Source organism: Equus caballus, chromosome 1 (assembly GCF_041296265.1).
Source record: "Equus caballus isolate H_3958 breed thoroughbred chromosome 1, TB-T2T, whole genome shotgun sequence".
Taxonomy (NCBI): Eukaryota; Metazoa; Chordata; class Mammalia; order Perissodactyla; family Equidae; genus Equus; species Equus caballus.
In genome coordinates, this window is record NC_091684.1 from 91,575,144 (window position 1) to 91,595,865 (window position 20,722).

The 20,722-nt window shown below is 46.0% G+C and overlaps 1 protein-coding gene across 2 annotated transcripts in view; it reads left to right on the forward strand.

The window, feature by feature from the left end:
- The first annotated feature begins 13,392 nt into the window (after window positions 1-13,392).
- Window positions 13,393-20,722, forward strand: part of C1H1orf198 (chromosome 1 C1orf198 homolog) — a 33,364-nt gene continuing 26,034 nt past the window's right edge. Inside the window, exon 1 of one of the 2 annotated variants that reach the window (XM_005602704.4) lies at window positions 13,393-13,794. In XM_005602704.4, coding sequence (XP_005602761.2) covers window positions 13,453-13,794 — 342 coding nt within the window. In that variant the 5' untranslated portion in view covers window positions 13,393-13,452. The remainder of the gene's footprint in view (window positions 13,795-20,722) is intronic. The other variant, XM_023647799.2, reaches the window with a different exon arrangement.

A 20,722-nucleotide genomic window follows, 5' to 3' on the forward strand; every position in this document is an offset into this window, starting at 1 on the left:
CAACAAAAAGTTTAAAACTTTTACATTTAATTTACATTGTGTGAAAATATATTGAAAGTTTGTATATGTTGACTACAATTACACGTTATGTTTTAATCCTTTAGATCATTACTAGAGCACAAATCGAGTGAAAATCCTGAGTATAACAACATTAGTGACTTTGCCAAAATGAAGGCAAGAAGGATAATTTTATGGAATTAATATGGTTTATGAATCACATATATCTTTGTTACTCAAGTGGACTTCACAGCCTATGGAGGACACCCAGACGTGTGTAATAATGATTAAATTCACTTGTCTGATATTTTCTCAGCTTTTGAGTATATAAGACCTGTAGTCTTACAGGTTCATCCATTTTTTTGTTAATGTATTAAGACAGGAGGACAGAACACATTCTATTTGACAATAGATTTATAAATTCCAAATGCTTAGACATATAGTCTGTGATCTTCCATTTGTAGTCTTGCTCTGGTCCCTCAGAATGTCAGGGGTGGGCCAGAGGGGGCTGTCCCTGTCTCTCACTTCTGCTCTTCTTGCTGTTTGAAAACCCCTGCTCCACATTTGGTGGGTGCAGGGCTACCAAAAGCACTAAGCTTTGCATCCAGGACCCAATGACAGGCCATTGCTCTCAGTTCTAGTCCCAGGATCTCAGGGACAGGACTCTAATTGGGCCTGCTTAGGTCAGGTGACCACTTAGACCCATCAATCGTGGCCATAGGGTAAAGTCACGTGATAACCTGTAGCAACAACAAAAAAAGAAATGGGCAATTTCTGGGTTGACAATCTCTGACTTGTCCAATGCACTTTGCTAGAATATGCTTGTTTTATTTTGTTCAGCAGACCTTTCTTCTTAGTGGTTTCAAGTCATGCATTTACTTAGAATAATGTTTCTTTTCTTATTGAGCATAATTTCCAGAGGTAAAACTTTCCAAACCTGGGTTACAATGATGGCCATACACCCCAGTTTGCTTAGAACAGTCGATTTATGCCTGTTTTCCCATTGTAGTTATAAATAGTGCCCCTTTTCATTCAAAGGTATCCTGGTGTAGATGACAGTTCACACGGTGCCCTGGATTACAGTGGCCTTTTGTTTGGTAGCGTGAAAGTTAGGCTATATTCCTGTTTGGCCCACATGGCACCTTCCTCCCAGACCCAGCTGGCATCATTTGGTCCCAACAACTAGGAGAGGCCAAAGCAGTGTTCTAGATGCTGGAGATATGGTTGAGTGAGATAGAAACCCTGCCCTGAAGGAGCTCACAGTTCTACTGGGAGAGAGAACACAAGTCAGGTCATTATAATGCAGCCTAAGAAATCTGGTGGGAGCAGAGGAGAGGGGAGTAGCTCTACGTGAAGAAACCGAGAAAGCCCCCATAGAGGATGAAACATCTACATTGGACCAGGCGACATGAGCCTCAGCATTGCTGACTTTGGCATATTGGAATATACCTCTTATTTTTATTAGCTACATCCGAAGCTAAGAAGTTCCTCATTGCACAGATGATTGCTGACTTAGGAGAATCACATGCAGGATGCCTTTCCAACAATGAAATTGGGCCACTTCATCCCCGAGGTCAGTCTTGGAGTAGGTGTCTCGGGTGCATGTAGTCAGGAGAACAGAGTGGAATGTGCTTGTGCCACACGTGGGAACACTAGAATGTCCTCAAGTGGCAGAGGACCTGCGACATTCTATAGTCAAGAATCCCCTGAGACTGGTCTAGAACCGAGGAAGGCACATGAACCACTGCAAAGTATTCAGTCAGGAGACCTGGGTTCCATAACCAGCCCGGCCACCCACCATCAAACAAGCCACTTCATCTCTCCGGCCTTAATTTATGTGGAAAATGAAAGTGTGAAACTAATCCACAGTGTTTCTTCCAGCACTGAAATTTTTATTTGTTGTATAGTGAGCCAGCTACAAATTGTTAGACCATCTCTAATTAATTAGCTAATTTGAGAAGATTATTTCAGAAAAATTAGATCTAATTTAAAATAGCTTCTCCTTTTTATATGCATTTGGTATACCACAGGGACTTTTACACTGATAAAGACCTTTACCAAACAGCCTTTTGAATCCCACGTGGCAGATGTAGGAGAAACCAACTGCAGGAAAACTGGCCAGTTGAATAATACAGTTCTGGCTCCTACTTTCCTTAAACTAGGCTATGTTGGGCATAAGGGTCAGAGGTAATTTCACAGTCTAAACTTTCCTTTTTTTCTCCCCCCTCAAAGTAGACAAGCAAAACTCAGAAGCACTCTCAGGAAAGCCTTTCAAATCCCTGACTCTGTCCTTAATGTCCAGAGTTGGGGGCAAGTGTGTGGGTCTACTCATCGCCTGTACCCCTTGACCCCCCCCAGAAGCACAAAGAAGAGAGAACTATTGCTGCGGAGCTGCTTCCTCCTGTCAGTAGGGCCATCATCTCTTTCTAGGATTTCTTTCTGCTTGATCTTGATCTCTTTCCCTCCCTCCCTCTTCTTTCTGCCCTCTCAACTTTACCTAATTGTCAGATATTTCTCCAAGAATTTCTTTGTTTTTTAAAAATCTTAGTTCTCTCTCCACCTGAAGCATTTCTAGATTTCTATCTTTGAGCTCATTAATTCTCTCCTCCATAAGTTCTGCTCTATTTTTTATGATTTCTCCATTATTTTTTATCTCAGTAATTCTGTTCTTCATATCCAGAATTTCCATATGGTTTTTTCAAGGGCTTCAGTCTCTTTGGTCAAGTATCTCTTCTGCTCATTAATTTTATTCCTGAGCTCATTGAACTGTTTGTCTTTGTTTTCTGATAACTCACTGAGCTTCCTTATGACAGCTATTTTGAATTCTCCATCATTTAGATTGTAATCTGTGGCCTCAGGTTTGGTTTCTGGAGAGTTGTCATTTTCTTACTGTTCTGCAGTGTTACTGTACTTCTTCATGGTGTTTGATGAACTGATCTTCTGCTGGTACATTTGTGGTACTATCTGGTCACAGATTCCACCTGCCATCACTGGCCCCACCCCCTCAACTTCAACATCTCTTCATGTATTTATTGGCCATTTGTATTTCTTTTTCAAACTGTTCATGATCTTTGGCTATGGCTTTCGATTTATTAAGAAACCTTTGACACTCACAAGGAGTATAAAAAATGATACACAAACACCTAGTTGCTCACCACCTGGCTTAGAAAACATCCCTAATACAGTTGAAGCTCTCCAAGTACTGCCCCCCAATCTCATCAGCAGCCCTTGCCATCCCCAAGAGGTAACCTTAACCCTAAGTTTTGAGATCATATGGCCCATGCATCTCCATATTTTTACTACACTACTGTATGTTTCTCTACTATTTTTGCTTATGGCTGTATTCATAACAATTGCATCATTAGGAAACTGATCCTGTAGAACTATGCTTTCAATGAGGTAACTTAAACCCTATAGTTCACTAACAGTTTCTACTTTCTTGATCATAAACGTAGATAGTTTATTTTGTCTAGGGAAAAACGTTGATGGCTATGGCAAAAAGATGGTTCTCAGACCATCACATAGTAGACAAGGGTCATGATGTCTACCCAACAGAGATGAGGAAGAGCTTATGCCATGAAAACCTTTCTCCATACTCCTTTCTCAGTGTTACAAGTGTCTTTCCAATACAAGAAAAAGGAACAAGATGGGACATAGAACACTGCTTACAAAAACTTGTCTGTCTCTAGCTCATTCATTCATTCATCCATCCAGCCAGCCAACAAATATTCACTGAGAGCCCACCATAAGAGCCAGGCATAGAGCTAACTGCTAGGCAACAAAAATGAAAAAGACACAGTTTCTGCTCGCTCATAGCTGAGCTAAGGAAATAGGCAAGCAAATAATATAACAGCTCAGCGTTGTTGAGCATTTACTATTTACCAGGCTCTGTGCTAAGCACACACTTATACTGTCTCATTTAGTCCTCATGTGAGACGTGTAGAGTGGGAAATAAGATGGCACCTGTGGAAAAATGGAAGAAGAGAACAGAAGAAACTTCCCTAAGATCACACAGGCAGTAGTTGGTGGAGCTGAGACTTGAACCTGGGCAGTCTGATCCAGAGCCTGCGTCTTTACCAAGTTCCGCAATTGTCTCGGAAGGAAATCAGTAATTATGACCAAGTGAGAGAAGAGCTATGCCAGAGGGTGAGAAGTGCCACGAGAGGCTGACATCTGAAATGCTTCTTTGAAAATGGCTTGGTAGTGAGGTTCCCTGCAGAGCAAAGGGGAGCTCTTCTCTCGAGCGCAAATGATTCAGTCCATGCCTGACAGCCACTTTTGATCTCAATTTACTTCATTAATTTGCTGTTGGAGCATTATGCATAAGCTAGTTTTAATGCCTGGAGAAAAGGCATCCACCAACTTTGGGCAACAGTGAGATTCCATGTTTGTAAAATGGGCGTGGTTCTTGCCAGGTGTCACTTGTCAGATACCTGAGAGGCTAAAGAGCTTCAGAGGAACTTCTCCTTTTAAAAGGAACACAGGAAAGGAGCCTGAGTTGTTTGGTCCAGCCAGACCCTAATTAGGTCAGTGGAGTTTTTTCCCTTATCTTTCTTTACTTTGCCAGAATGCCCAGCTACTAACCAAACAGCTCGTTGGAAATCATGAGAAGTGAGATGGCAAGTTAACAGAGAGCAAGTCATGGAAGGTTTGAGGATGACGCCTCAGGAACAATGGGGTAATAACATCTGTAATCCATCCTGTGGGTGTGGCTACGAGACCCTCAGAAGAAGCTCTGCAGAAACCTGCCCCAGCTTTATTTATATGTCTCAGTCCTTCTCTGCAGAGACCCCCTTACCAGGAAATGAGGATTTAACATTTAGTTGCTAAAATGAGCTCAGATGACAGCAACAGATTCTAAGTCCTCTGCCTCTTTGCAAATGGGCTTCGATTACTGCAATTTACAGGAATAGTTCTCTGTTTCAAATCAGTTGGGAAAATTACCCTAGCCTCAGCCTTTCAGAAGGAAAATTCCACTTGTACTCTGGGTCCTGTGCCTACGCACGCCAACTATGATTACGGCATGCACCCTGTAAGTGCACATTAAGGCTCTGTTGATACCTTGCAAATGGATGTGCTTGGTTCTTTCCCTTTGGTAGCACTTAATATTACACTATGGACTTGCTTCCTACCAAGAACTATATCTAGTAAAGATCCTCTGTACAGAAATTCAAGAAAGTTACAATGTAGACCCTACTCTTCTGGAGGAAAGCTTTGCAATATGTATCAAAATCCTTAAAAACGTTTACTCCTTTATCATTAGGTAGAACCCTTTTCGTGGCAAGAAATAGAAACCTGTTCAAGCTAACTTAGGAGAATTTCCTACAAGGACACACTCCCATCCTTGTGCTTCCTACAGCCAGGCTTCAGGAAAGGACTGGGAAAGTAGGGGGATGGCTAAGGAGAAGCCAAGATGTTTGTGTTCTCTCCCTCAAAATCATGTTTTGAAAGAATGGGATTCTCTCCCTGTCAGCCTCTGCTGCCCACAGATCCTCTGGCCTGTCTCTCAGTCTCAGATTCAAGTTCCTAAGCAGAGTGCTCTGATTGGCCCTGCCGCCTCGCCAGGGGGACACGGTCACAGACGCAAAACCCCAGCCCACCCACTGGCAGAGAGAGAGAGATGGTTTCAAGAAAAGTGAATTTTACTAGGGACCTCCCTTCCGGAATTTGTAAAAGTCCCAACATATGGGTTTGGTTGAATAAATTATGTAATTCCCTTATTTTGGAACAGTATAAGACTACTAAAATCATCTTTCAGAATATTTAACAAAATTAGAAAAACATTCATAATATTTTTGAATGAAAGGGGAAAATTACAGAATAACATTTTTTTATTATACAACAAAATAGCTTTATTATATGATGAAAACAGTTTTACCATTGTTTTTATTATGTATACATATGCATGGAGAAAGGATTAGAGTACAAAATAGAATGTTCACATAATTATATGCTGTGTGTGTGTCTCTATTTTTCAAATATTTTTATGTTGACCTTTATTACTTTTATGATCAAAGTGAATTTTTAAAATTAGTTGACAAATTAAATACATAAAATTACCTGAGATGGAAATGAAAAAATAAACTCAATTTATATCCTGAATCGGATATTTTTTAGTTTCTAAAATGATATAAATAAATGCAATAAAGTTTAGCTAAAAAAGTAAGTGGCTCTTTTTAGGAATAGTTTGGGGAAATAACTGCTTTCAAATTTTGTAATGTTCTATTTAAATGCTTCTTTTAAAGTCAAGATTTTGAAAAAAGGTCCTGGCCTGAAGTCACCTTATTTTAGAAATCAGGTTTTTAAACATCTTAAAAAGCTGTGTCTTTAGTATTGATGCATAATTTAAACATTGCATGCAATTTGGGAATAACAATTCTAGTAATAGATATGATTGAAAAATGTGGACAAACCAGAAAGAGAAACATATATGGGGGAAAATGACAATCACATAGTTCCATATGAGCCACCGGTTTTTCCCTTTTTACAGTGAAGTGAGAGCATTGAGGACAGAAAAACATGCATAGGGAATTTCTCAGGTGATAAGCACTAATGGAGAAGTTGCATTAGGTGGACCCTTCTCCCATTACTTAGCACTTAAGGTTCAAAAAGAGAACGAAACCATTGATGGGAGCATTCGATAAGAGGTTTTGATACAGATTTTACTAGAGTGTTGGAGATGTGATCAGAAATGGGAAAGTCAGAAAAAGCGTCAAGATGAATTAGAAAGTGTGTGATCAAATCTCAGGAGAGATTAGTGTGTCAGGCCTCATTCTTTTCCCCAACACCATGAGGCCAGAGATTCTGGAAGACCAGGGAGGGCTCCAAGAAGCCTTTCCCACCGGCCACGATCAGTGCAAGTCAGAGTCCAAATGCTGTCACTCACTCCCAGATCTATCGGTGCTAGATGGTGCTCTGGCATCGTGTGCAGTTGGTCTCTCGTTTCTCTCTTAGCCTCTGATTTGATACCTTCTCTGTTCTTTCCATGTGGCATTGCGCTGGCTTCTGCTCTCTTCTATCCACTCTCTTGCTGGGTCTCTTTCTTGCTTCCCTAGTCTGGATTGCTTGATCTCAGGCTTGATTCAGAAGGAAGATATAAACAATAAGACAAAATGATGATGACTATAACAGAACAACATAAAAAGTGCTATGGGAAAACCAAAAGGACCTAATTATTTCTGCCTGAAGTGGATAGCTGGGAGACGGCTCCTCAGGAAAGGTGATGAATGTGTTGGACCTTGAAGGGTGAGGAGAATTCCATGTTTCACAGACATTCTGTGAAACTTCAATTTCACAGAAGTTGAAAAATAACATATAATCCCAGAAACTTAGCAGACAACGGTTTTCATTTTTCCACATTCTTTTCCATTCTTCGTAGCATCTTGGTATATTAATAGTATTTCAGGTTAAAGGAGCTAAGGACATAGATTAAATCCAAGCAGGGGCAGTAGAGTGAAAATACGATTCCCAAAGTCAGTCTTTTTTTTTTTTTTTCCTTTGAGGAAGATTAGCCCTGAGCTAACTACTGCCAATCCTCCTCTTTTTGCTGAGGAAGACTGGCCCTGAACTAACATCCATGCCCATCTTCCTCTCCTTTATACATGGGACGCCTACCACAGCATGACTTTTTGCCAAGCGGTGCCATGTCTGCACCTAGGATCCCAACCGGCGAACCCCGGGCCGCCAAGAAGAGGAATGTGCGAACTTAACCGCTGCACCACTAGGCTGCCCCCTCAAAGTCAGTCTTTTTTAAATTGCATAGTTTTAACCAAGTCCCTGAGCTCTGGCTAATGATGAAAGAGGTAAAGGAACAAACAGACTCACGTCTCCTGTCAAGCAGAGAGCTCTGGTGGATTCCACTAAACCCCCCAGGGCAGCTGGGATGACTATCTGCAGATGTCAAAGTGGTGACATTCACAAACCAAGAGCCAGGAGCCCATTTAACAAATGTCAGGGCAGCCTGAAGAGAAGAACAGAAGAGAGAAAAATGCGTTCCACATCTGGGGGTGTTTAGAAGTCGAGAACAGATAGTTTAGAAGAAGAGAGAGAGGAATTCTCAATCAATAAATCATTGCCACACTGTTATACCATCCTCCCCATTAGCCATCCTCATCTCCCTCATTCTCTCTAACTACATTTCTACACTCTTACTAAACCAAAGATTTTATATAAATTTGAAGCCACTTCCACACTGTCTCAGTCAGTTCAGGTTGCTGTAACAATAATACCATAGGTGGGCAGCTTAAACAACAAATGTTTCTCACAGTTCTGGAGACTGGGAAGTCCAAGATCCAGGAGCCAGCAGATCCAGTGTCTGGTGGAGCCTGCAGGTGGCTGCCATCTCATTTTGTCCTCAGCTGGTGGAGAGCAAAGAGAGAGACAAGCTATCTTGGCTCTTCTTAAAGGGCACTATCCCATTCATGGGGGCTCCACCCTCATGACCTAACCCCCTCCCAAAGGCCCCACCTCCTAATACCAGCACGCTGGGAATCAGGGCTTCAGCACATGAATTTGAAGGGGACACAACATGCAGTCTGTAACACACATGTATAATGCCAAAAATGTTGGCATCGTTCTTCCCAGGACACCGAAGTCTATCCGAGATCAAACTACAAAGGGGTGAACTGTCTCTCTTGTGCCTACCTATCTTCTTTTGGGTGTGAGCGATCATGAGGACTTCATGGAGGAGGAGGCATTGGAGCTAGGTCTTAAGGATGGGATTTTTATATTTCGAGATAATGAGGTGGGGGTGTCCGGTGGAGGGAAAAAAGGATGAACAATTGCTTCTAGACTTATTTATATTCTTGCAGAGGACTGAAAATCTCAGAGGCCTTTCTAAATGTAAAAATCCAGACAGGTAGAAGATTTCTGTTGTTGATGCAACCTTTTAGCATTTTTCACAGAGCAGCTAAGCCAATTATCTTTGCTACCAAAGGTATGATGTCAGTGGAGAGAAGGGCCCAGTTTTGAGCCTCGTGTGGGTCATGTGGTTTTGCCCAGAGAAGATGATTCTGTTCCTGAAGGCAGAAGAAGTAACTCACCTGCCCGGACTTTGTGACAGACCGTGGTTGTCTCAGTGAAAGCTCTCCTTACAACTGAAAAATAACTCAACCCCTCAGAATATTCAAAGCACAATTTCTGCCAACAGTAGATTCGTAAAATCACGTCTTTCCTTTTGTGCCTCCTGCCCCTTTGTCTTGGTCATGAACCCTGCCCTCCAAGCACACTGTATACCAGTCTTCCAAATAAACCAACTTCATCCTTGTCCATCGCCCATTCTTTCCGGGTGTGGGAGCGAAACGCAGAGAATAGTCTTGTTTCAGGGCAGCATCTGGAATAAGCAGTAACAGATGTAAGAATGAATCATCGTCCTCAGGGAGCCTGCCTGCATCCAAGCTGAGTGTATCTGTAAGGAAGGCTGGCTTTATCTACCAGGAGACTGTCCTGCCATGTCACCAAAAGGCTCCCTTCCCCAAACTGTCATCCGTTTGCCACAGTGCCTGGAATTTCACCATTAGTTTCAGCAACTGGCTCACAAAACATCAAAACTGGTCACTCGGCTCTTGGAAGCAGGACTGGAACACTTGCCCTGTGGTTTCCCATTATCTTGCAGGGTATCTTCATTAGGGGAGTGAGTTCACAAATTGTTTGGGACAACAAATGCATTCAACAGACATTTGTACTAAGAGCTTACCTGACATTTGGCTGTGCAGTAGGAACTTTGGGATGGGCGACAGAAAGAGAAGAAAGGGGCCCTGCCCTTACCTTCAACTAAGAAGATCAAAGTCCTGAAATAGCCATAGGGACCAAGGGGCCTTCCCTTTAGGTCAACAGGACAAATACAGCACATGTGGTGACAAGTGGACGTGAAGTCCGAGACGCTGGCTCACTAGCGTGGATTGAGGGAGGGTCTTTCACGTGTCACCCTCTCTCTTTCATTTGATACCCTGCCCTAGAAGGTTGGTACTGTTAGCTCCATCTTAAAGCTGAAGAAACTGAGGCTTAGACAGGTATATAGCAGAAGCTTTGTGCGAGCCATGCTTCATGCCCTTGGCCCATTTCTGTGGCGGGCAGGCGCACAATGACAGTGCCCCACTTCAAGTGCCCCCCATTTTATTGCTTCTAGGCTTTTTTCCAAAGCCGTTGAATCCTGTCAGTCCCCAGGTCTCCCAGAGGTCCCCTCAAGGTAACCTTCAACTATGGGGAATGGCCTTGCTGTTCATGTCTCTCTCAATAGATTTTCTTAAATAGGGTTGACCCAGGGCAGCAACTGTTAGCCAAGATGCTGGAAATACTGGTCATCATCTGGGTGTTCAAATATTATACTGAACAAATCAGGGCTGTGTTTCACCACTGAGTAACCTAGAAGCTCTAATAAATTATAGCCATGAACTCAGTTTATTGTTAATAACCCAGTAATTAATCTTAGACATATTAATCTCGTGTTGGAGATTTTTAACAAAAGGGAAAGAGAACTCTCTTCTGTCAATCTCAATTCCATCACAGACTATGAGGGGTGATGGGGGATAATCTCAGGTGAGTGCTTTCCTTTGATGGCTTGACATCCTTATCTGTAAAGAGGGGATAATAATGCAAACTATGTAATATGCACTCATTCATTCATGCATGCATGCATGTATTCATAATTCATTCAACAAACTGTCACTGAGCACTTACTCTGAATCAGACATCCTTGTTCCCAGCAGTAAACAAGACACATAAGGTTCTCCCTACTGTAGAGTTTACATTCTGGTGGGGACTTAGGAACACTTCTGAGAAAAGTGACCGAAGTGGCACTTGCAAAGGAAGAGCTCCACAGTTCAAGACCCCAGAGACAGTTTCATCCTTACTTAAAGCTCTCGTTGCTGTGTCTCCCTGATTCTAAGAAAAGCATTTGAGGAACTTCCACCACCTTCGGGTCCTGAAGAGCTAATCATGCATATATATGGACTGCCCATCGCCAGGAGATCTAGGAAAAATACCCCCGAATTCTGTCTCATACCCCTTTCTCCTCTCCCCGTCGTGCTTAACGTGAAGTAGCAAATGACTCAGTCAAATGTGGAATAAAGGAATGCCCTTTGGACCACTGCAAGGTTTTAAAGCATTTCAGAGAGTCAGGGGCCACGTGCTAGTCTCTGCATTTTGTGAGCAGAGTCAACCGGCTAACCCAACTCCAACAAGAAGGACAAAGTAGACTGCTCCATCCAAATTCTTGCTTAAGAAGATGCTTAGCGCTAGAGCCATCCCCCTATTTTATTTTATTACGTATTTGGAGTTTGGCTATTTTTCTTTCTTCCCTGGAGTGAGTGAATATTCATATGAATATCCCCCCCCTCCAATTTCAGCCAAGTCATCTGTCAGAGCCATTTAATTCCCCAGTGTCTTCTCATAATCTGGAAGAAGTTTTCTTTTAGTTACTCCTTATCATCCAGATCATGGACTTCACATACTTGGGCTGATGTCCCTGAATTATCTCACATCATATTTATATTATGACTTCTCTGGCAATAAATTATATTTGATCCGAAACACTTAATTGGGTTTGCTTTATTGAAAGCAACATTTATTTTTGCAACTGCTTTGAAAACCACATGTGACCAAATTTCTAATAGTACAGAACCCTTCCTATGTGAATTTCAAAGCAAGCTCCAAGACTGTTAATTAAATTTCAAGAACAAATCTTTAAACATCACCCACATTATTAAACAGAGATTAGAGGGGAGAAATTAGTGGGATTCAGGTTAGTGTACTGATCCTATATAGCACAGACTTAGAGAAGAATAATTTCAAAAAGCTGTTCTCAACCTGGTGTCTTCACAAGCAGTCCGTCACATACTGTGCAACCCAGGCTGTCAGATGGTGGCTTTTCCCACTGCTTCAGTATATTACGCTGCTAACACTGTCGATAGCGTTATCTTTTATTGTAGAGCTTGTCACATTCATGACATTCCAAAAATATTTTCTTAGCATTTCTGGGCCAGAAAATGATTAGGCCATCTCACATTTAAAACGGAACTTTGCAAGTTATTTCCCTGATTGTGTTACAGAATTATCGAAGTGTTACTCCAGAGGTAAATACCTTAAGTAACAGCTGAAACGCAGTTTCTTGTTTTAAGCGTGGTTACTTAGTTCTCCTCCGAGACCTGTTACAGTCTGGTTCAAATCAGCCAGATGGCAAAGCAGATAAAGGTTCTTTTAATTTCTATTTTAATTTTTGTGGTCTGGGACACACTTCAAAATGACATATCGGGCCCCCACTGTTGGGGTGTCACTTCTCTGCCTGACGATGAAAATTTCCCACCCCTCTTCAGTTTGTTTGCAAACATAGACATGCTGACAGTTCTTGTGAGTTCTGAGATTCCAAAATAAATCTTGTCATCTTGTTTGTGGCCTCTGAGAAAGGAAAGGACACGTGGCCGCTAGGGGAAAACCTCTTCAGGTGCAGTGGCAAAACGCGGTACAGGTGCGCCGGCTGCCAGCCCTGCTACCTGCCCTGCCAAGGGTGTTCCCAGCACCCTTGATGAGATAAAGGCAGGATGAGCTACCCGGTACTTCATCTTCGTCCTGTCTCTTTAGGAGGAGCGGGAACTAACTTTAACAGTTTGTGCCCGACTAGTCCAGTCTCTCCAGGTGGCCCCTTGGGCCTCCTCGCTGCCCTGTGCCCACCTCTTCTCCGTCAGCTCAGGGCGCCAGGCCCCCGGCCTAGTGTCTTGGGACGGCTCAAAGATAGCGAAGAAGATGGCTCAGCAGGGAAAAAGCACAGGGTGGGAAGGAGGCGGCGGCGGTCCTGAAATGCGGGGCTTTCTTAGGCACATTAGGAGAAAAGTTTCCTTTGTCAAACAAGTGACCACGTGGCACTATGGCCGTCACCACCAGCAATCCTATCAGACCGCCGGGCGCGAACTTGGGGAAGCGCCAGCCACCTCGTGAACCGGCCAAAGGGGGCCCCGAAAAGTGAGGGTACCGCAGGAACCCATGGGGCGGATCGGGAGGACGCCGGGAGCCGCAAGGGGTCGCAAGAAGCTAGGCGCGGAGGGCCGGGTTCCCGAGGTTGGGCGTACGCGGGAGGCGGGGCTCCCGGGAGGCGGGGCCGGGGGGGTTCCCGGAGGTAGGGGGGCGCAGAGAGCGGGGATCCCGGGGACAGTGGGGCGCAGAGGGCGTGGTCCCAGGGTCAGAGGGGAACGGGGTTCCCGGGATGGGGCGGGCCCGGGGTGCAGACTTCCCGGGGTAGGGGCACGGGGGGCGGGGCTCCCGGGAGCAGCGGGGCGCCGGGTTACCGAGGTGGGCAGGCACAGGGGGCGGGGCTCCGGGGACGAAAGAGCCCCCGTCTCGGGGGTGGGGAGGGGTGGGGCAGGGGGCGGGCCTCCCGCGGCGGGGCGGGGCGAGGGCGGGGGAGGGGCTCCTGGCGGTGGGGGCGGGCGAGGCGCGGGGTGGGGAGCGGCGGGCAGGCCGGGCATGGCGTCCATGGCGGCGGCGATCGCGGCCTCGCGCTCGGCCGTCATGAGCGGGAATCGGCCTCTGGACGACCGGGAGCGGAAGCGCTTCACCTACTTCTCGTCGCTCAGCCCCATGGCCAGGAAGATCATGCAGGACAAGGAGAAGATCCGCGAGAAGTACGGGCCCGAGTGGGCGCGGCTGCCGCCCGCCCAGCAGGACGAGATCATCGACCGGTGCCTGGTGGGGCCGAGCGCCCCGGCACCCCGCGACCCCGGGGACTCCGGGGACTCCGAGGAGCTCGCGCGCTTCCCCGGCTTGCGCGGGCCCACCGGCCAGAAGGTGGTGCGCTTCGGGGACGAGGTAGGTGAGGGCCGGGCCGGGGACCCTGAGCCCCTCCCCGCGCCCCGATGCGTCCCCAACTGGGTGGGCACCTGCGGGCATGTAACCCCAGAGGGTCGCGGTGGTAGGGGCTGGAAAGGAGAAGGCGCAGGAATGGGAGTGGGTGGAAGGGGCGTCCCAGAGCCGAAGGTCGGGGGGTGGGGGCTCCCCAGAGGGAGTTTGTTGAGAATCGCCGAGAGGAGGAGATCTTTAAAAGACCCTCAATCTAAATCTGCTCCGCTGGGCCGCACCGGATCCAGAGACTTCTCCCAGAGCTGAAGACAGCTGTTCTTAAGCGAGGCAACAGCAAGGAATTTTAAGCCAAACAAGCCTGGGTTCTAATCCACTTTGCCACTTAGCTGAATGGCCGTGAGTGACAACCTCTTAGAGCCTCAGTTCCCTCCCGGTGTAAACGGAGGATAATAATACCCACCCCATGTCTGCCAGGGCGGGAATTCAGCAAAATATACATATTAATATTAATATTTGTGATGAGCTGTATGGGGAAAGTGAAATTGCCAAGCAAGATGTCAAGAAGGAAGAGGTGCCTTCCAGGATTCGGAGGCGAAACCCAAAGCCCTAAGATGTTTCCCGAGGGAGCAGGGTGTGCAGCTTTGTTTTGGGGGTGAGCATGGTGGCCCCGTTTTTCCACTGGAAAACTCAAGGATAAGTTTGAATGAGCTGCAGCAAACCTTTGCTACATATAAGTGCATGTCTGGGTTTCTGACCTAGACACTGGAGATGCCCAGACTTCTAGAGGGGTGGTCATTGTGAAGGAAGAAACACTGAAACTAGGCAAGGAAAAACTCAGAAATGAGCCACACTAAGTCACAAAGGCCTGAGTGTTCTGCGCTGCTCAGAAACTTGGTCTTTTTCTTGTGTGTTTAACTAAAACCTGTTTGGTGCCATTAGAATTTGCACTTGTGGCTACTTGGCCTTTCAAACTCAACTTTTGCCTGGAGGGCCAGTCAAAAGGAGCAGATGGAGAGAAGTGAAGTTGGCGCCCTGTTAAGGCTGCGAGGCTGCAGGAAGGAGGAGCTGGGCTAGGAGAGTTTTTTGGAGGAAGTTGTGGACTGTGGAAGGAATTCTAGCTAAGAATGAGGGTTGAATCTGATTTGCAGGCTTGCGCGTGCTGAGACATTGATGAATACAAAATGTTTGTGGTCGTCAACCCACTTTAATGTGAGGGAAGTGAGAGGGGACAGAATATGCTGCCGACATTGCCTTATTCTGACAGAATGAAACTCTAAAGCCTTTGCCAGGGAAAACAAGAGTGTGGTAAACTGGAGAGAAGAAAATAGAGGTTTACAATGCATTCCCAGGGCTGAAACATCTCAGTGTGAAAATATGCTTCTCTCTAAAGACGTTTGCAGTGTTTGTACTCAGATTTGGGTGATGAAAAAGCAGGCAGCCCCTCTTTGGAAAAGTCCTGAAGAAATAAATATGAGAGGAAGTAAACCTGTAAGTACTTACAGATGTTGGAGAGTGGCTGTCATTTTTTTTTTGGCTTTGTGTCTGGCTGAGAATATCCACACGTCTACTCATCTTCAAAACGCCCAGGGCATATAAGGGCCCGATATCACTGATAAGGAAAGATGCGGCCAAGTTAATTTTGTACTCTAGTTCCTTAACTGGGTGCCAGACTGCGCTATTTTTGAATTTGTAAGCCCAATGTGATTTAGTAGCAAATGGAACTGTTCACCGTGGTACCTGCATGGCCTTCCAGGAGCACACCAGCCCTGTTTTTCACAGTTGAACTCAGCTTTATGAAACTGGCTGAGAGCATGCCCCGGAATGCATCTGGCCAACGTCAGCACCAGTGGCAGAGAGACACTGAATTTGAGGAGAGGTACACAGAAACACTGCCCAGGCTATATTTTTGTCCGCAGTAGCTGTGTAGTTTAAGGGCGGTAGGGAGTTTAAAATGCATTCCCACAGACCTGCAAGAGGTTAGCACCAAAGTAGAGTTGGTGGTCTCATGCCCAGGAGGAGGGCCAGCTCCTGGGCACAAGTGAAGATGGATAAGGACAGGCTGGGGGGTGACCCCTGGCTAGGCTGCTGGACAGAGTGGCCTGAATAGGTGGCCCCAGTTTTGTCCAAAAGGGTCCTAAACCAGGTTGAGTTTCATTCCCTTCCCTCTTGATCTGTCCCTTCCCACTTCATCTGTCTTCTCATGTGGTCCCAGGGGCCTCCACAGCCTGTCATGGCGTGGAGAATGCTCCCCAGGGCCCCCCAGTGCCCTGAGAGTTTGACCACCCCCAGCATTCACAGATGGCCCTGTCCGATGGGTGGGAGCTCCAGGGGAACCACCGCTCTCTGACTTTAGATGGTAAGCAGGGCTGGGCTTTGTTAATACCTAGATGAGAGACCACCCAGTATACTGGGTTCCGAGGGTCTTTCCTAAGGCTGTAATAGAAAGAGCCTGGGCTTTGTAGTCAGTCTTGGGCTTGAATTTTGGCCCCTCCATGTACTGGCCTTTTGACCGTGGTAAATCACCAACCTCTCTGAGCGTCAGTTTTCTTGCCTCTGCAATGGGAATCACATTAACAGAATGACAGTCAAGATAATGAGTATGAAAGGCCTAGGGACTTAAAAAATGGTTGCTGCTGCTGATGGTAAGAATATTAGCATTAGCTGGTCTCTCCATTTCCACTTGTGAAATCACTGACTGTCATGAAATCAATAAGTTCCTGCTGTTGCTAAGCCTGGGGCTCGGGTGCTGTGCCTTGGGGCACACATTTGAAACCTCGGTGTGCTCTGTCCATAGTGTGGACGTGATGTGGCCTGTGTCCTGACCAGCAGTCACAGCAGCTTCAGATTGTGGCCCCCTGTCAGCTACCCTGAAGGACACAAGATCGCCTGTTTTTTCAATCCCTCTCCGCCATCGCCAGTAACATTTTTGCATCTTGTATAACAACATTTTAAGTCCATTCATGCAAATACAGCCTGCAAATGTGACCATCATCTGGTCATTCTTATGTATTGTAGGAACAGACAGGTAGAAGCTTGATTGTCTAGTGATGGTCATAGATCTTGGTGGCTGTGAGTGTGGTCAGGGCTCAGTTCACAGTGTGGAGGTACCGCTGTGTGGAGGTCCCGCTGTGTGGAGGTCAGGTGCCGCAGTGTGGCGTCATGTGTGCCTTTGTAGGCTCATTGTCTGTAAAGCGAGAAGACCAGGGCCCGGGCCCAGATCCACCTTTGCCGGGTGACCAGCCTGGTGCAGAGAGGGAGGGGGGCCGCCTTTGAGCACTGAAGCCCTGAGGGGACCTTTTGGTTTTTCGGTTCATACTTCCTTGGGAATCAATTGAGCAAATATTCCTCAAGGTGTATTATATTAGACACTGGAGGCCTTCTAGCTTTAGGGATGCTGAACCCTCCCATAATCTTCACCAGCTCCTTTAAAAAGCCCCCCACATGAACACGTGATCTCTGTAGAGCTTCAGTGTGAGGCCACCAGCCTCTCCCGCCCCCCATGATCTCCCCAAGCCCCTCCAATGCAGAGCTTCTAGAGCTGCTGTCATAGGAACAGTTATCTCTCAGCAAAAGAAGAGGAGCACCTGGAGTCCCCAGACCTGGCTTCCAGTCCTGGCCACGCCGCCAGCGGGGTGCTCCCCTCTTAGTGCGTGGCTCTCCCTCCTGGAATGAGTGGCTCTCAGGCCTGGCTTGGAGCAGACGCAGACACTGGCGCATGCCCTTTGGGTCAAGTATTAGGTAAGAACATTAAGGCATGTTTGCAAAGGGATGCCTTTAACAGTCTGATTTCCCCATGCTTCTCGATTACTAGGTTCTTCCTCCAACCATAAAGTTTTGGGAATGGCTTCCTTTGGGAGATGAAAGGTTTTCATTTTAGAAAGGGTTTGGAAATCACCCCAGTTGGTTTCTGCTGCTTCCTGTTATCAAATAGGAAAAAACAACAACAACAACAAATTTTTAGGAATGTGTCGCTTTCTACTTCCTGCTGCCACTCCCAAACTCCTTGCCATGGATCCAGCAAGATCTGAGCATGATCTAGCAGGATCTGAGCACGTTGGTGAGAGTTCAGGGTTCTGAACTCTGTGCCCCGTTCTTGGCTCCAAATGGACCATAAGCAGGTGACCCCAGAAATTGGGGCAGGGGGTGCATTTACTTCTCATGGAAATACTTGTCTCTTCCACCTCTCTATAAGTAGATGGAGCTGGGCAGGAAGGGTGTTTCCAGATGCTTGTCCCCAGGGACCCTGATCTGGATTTTGCATGTTTTAAGGTCCTGGAGCCAAACAGCTCCGCCCCCTCTTCAATAGCTTAGCATGACCAGCTGCTTTTGGAAGTGTCCCCCACACCCACAGCCTCCCTGTCCTGCAGGGACCTGGATGCTTGCTGGCTGCAGGTTGGAGATACGGCTTCCTGAGTCAGGACCTATAACACGTGAGGGTTCCGCCTCCCCTTTCACGCTGGCAGCTCGGCCTTTTCTTTTTTCAGCCTTTGGCAAGAAAACAAAAAGGAAATTTGAGAGTTACTTTCTCAGTATTTAATTTGTTTTTTAAGATGAGTGGAATGTATAATTAGGATTCCCACCTTCTGTCTGGCAGATCCATGTATTTTTTAGAAAAGATGACAGAGTGGATGTGGCTGTCCGTGTCCCTGTACCCAGGGTTCTGGGCCCTGGTCCTGGGCAGGAGGTGAGAATGTGGCCGTGAGTCCAAATCCAGTTCCACAGGCTGCAAGGGGGAGGCGCTGGGCCCCTCCCACAGGCTTCCCCATTCAGACTGATGGTTCTCTGCCCAGAGTGGCACCTGGCCTGGTACCCTGCCTAGTGGGGCTCCAGGGTGTTGAACAGGTGAGCCTGGGACCTAAGGCAGCCACACAGGCCCTCACTTCCGTGGGAGGGTGGCCCAGTGGCTGCCAGGGAACAGGTTTTGCAAAGAAATTAAATGACTTGTTTACTGTCATGCAGGGAGGGAGGGGCCAGAGCTGGGAAGCGTCCTTGCCGGTTTGGAGTCGTCTTTTAATTGACAGGAGTAACTTCTTCACTCTAAGCAAGAGATTCCCTTGGTAGGTAGCAGAAAAAATACCTGTTTCTCGGAAAAAAAAAAATAAATAAAGACCAGACCTGTCTGTTTCAACTTCCTATTTATTTTTCTCTCCATTTCCTTACAACTCACCTCCATCAACCCCTTGCTCTTATTACCACCTGGGCGCCAAGGTTTTGTTTCTGCTGTGGTCTGTGGAGGCCTGAGTTTCTGAATTTGTGTTTGTGGTGGAACCTGCCCAGTGGTTAAATCTTAGCTCCTTTTCTGTTGTTGGAACTGCAATTCTGTACTTCCAGCTATGGAAACCCTCTTAGCGCAGGTAAATATATTACAAGTCAAAGGGAAAAGCATCGATTCCATAAATATATAAACAGTAGTCCCTAAGAAGAAGCAGTTGGTGAAAAAGAGCATATTTTAATCATTCTTCTTCACTCCTCTCCTTTTTGGAGGAGACTTTATCTTTTAGAGCAGTTTTAGGTTTACAGCAAAATTAAGCAGAAATACAGAATTTCCGTTATACCCCCTGGCCTGACACAGGCACAGCCTCCCCCACTGTCAACATCCCCCACCAGAGTGGTACATGGTTACAATCGATGAACCTACATTGACACGTCATCATCACCAAAGTCCATAGTTTACATTGGGGCTCACTCTTGGTGTTGTACATTCTGTGGGTTGGGACAAATGTGTGTGGCGTGTATGCACCATTATAATATCATACAGAGTATTTTCAGTGCCCTAAAACCCTCTGTGCTCTGCCCGTTCATCCCTTCCTCCCCCTTAACCCCTGGCAACCACTTATCTTTTTATTGTCTCCATAGTTTTGCCTTTTCCAGAAGGTGATATAGTTGGAATCATACATTATATAGCCTTTCATATTTTTTTTCACTTAGCAGTATGCATTTAAGGTTCCTCCATGCCTTTGCATGGCTTGATAGCTCATTTCCTTTTTGGTGCTGAGTAATATTCCATCGTCTGGATGGACCGCAGTTTATTTATCCGTTCCCCTGCCGAAGGACATCTTGGTTGCTTCCAGGTTTTGGCAGTGATGAATAAAGCTGCTATAAACATCAAGTGCAGTTTTTTGTGTCGACCTAAGTTTTCAGCTCATTTGGCTAGATACCAGGGAGTGTCATTGCCTCACGCCTGTTTTTAATATGCTACTGCGTCTTTGAGGTACAGACTGACACTAAACAGCTCCCCAGGAGGCATGTGCTCTGTGCTGGGTGTGCCAAGAGGCCCTGGCCCCTGACATCGCTACAGAGAAGAGACAGCACGTAGAGGAGTGTCCGCCCTACTCCCGCAGCTCTGCTCACTGAGCTTTATTTCTCTGGCTTATAGTATTTCGCAGTTTAAATTTCTTACCTTTAAGCCAAGATTCCACCATCTATCAAGCGGAAACTCCCCTAATTTATGGACTTCAGGAGTACAGTGACAATTTAGGCTTCCACTGAGTGCCTTGCAATGTTCCAGCATCCTGATGGTGCTTCTGAGTCACGCACGAAAAATCAAATGTATTTCTGGGGAGCTTAATGGTTGGGATTCTAACTGTTAGAAATTCGGCACTCCAGGTAGGAGGGGAAATTTAACAAAGCCTGCAGCATCTTCTGACTCTACGGATAAGAGTGTTTACTGTGTATGGTTCCATACTTACTGTGGTTATGCAACAGTGTTATTAGAAATGTACTCGTAGTAGTTTTTATGTAATCTTTGAATGCTGGGAAGAATAAAAGAAATAAAAGGAACCTTTCAATGTGATTCTTGTTATGCTGGAGCCTTGCAGTGTGCTGGGAGACTGTTAATTTGCGTTGGTTGATTATGCTAATACTCAGAACCCTGATTTTCCTGCCCCAAAGTAGGGTGGGTGCGAGCTGGCCCAGAAAACCCTGCTCTCTCGTGAGA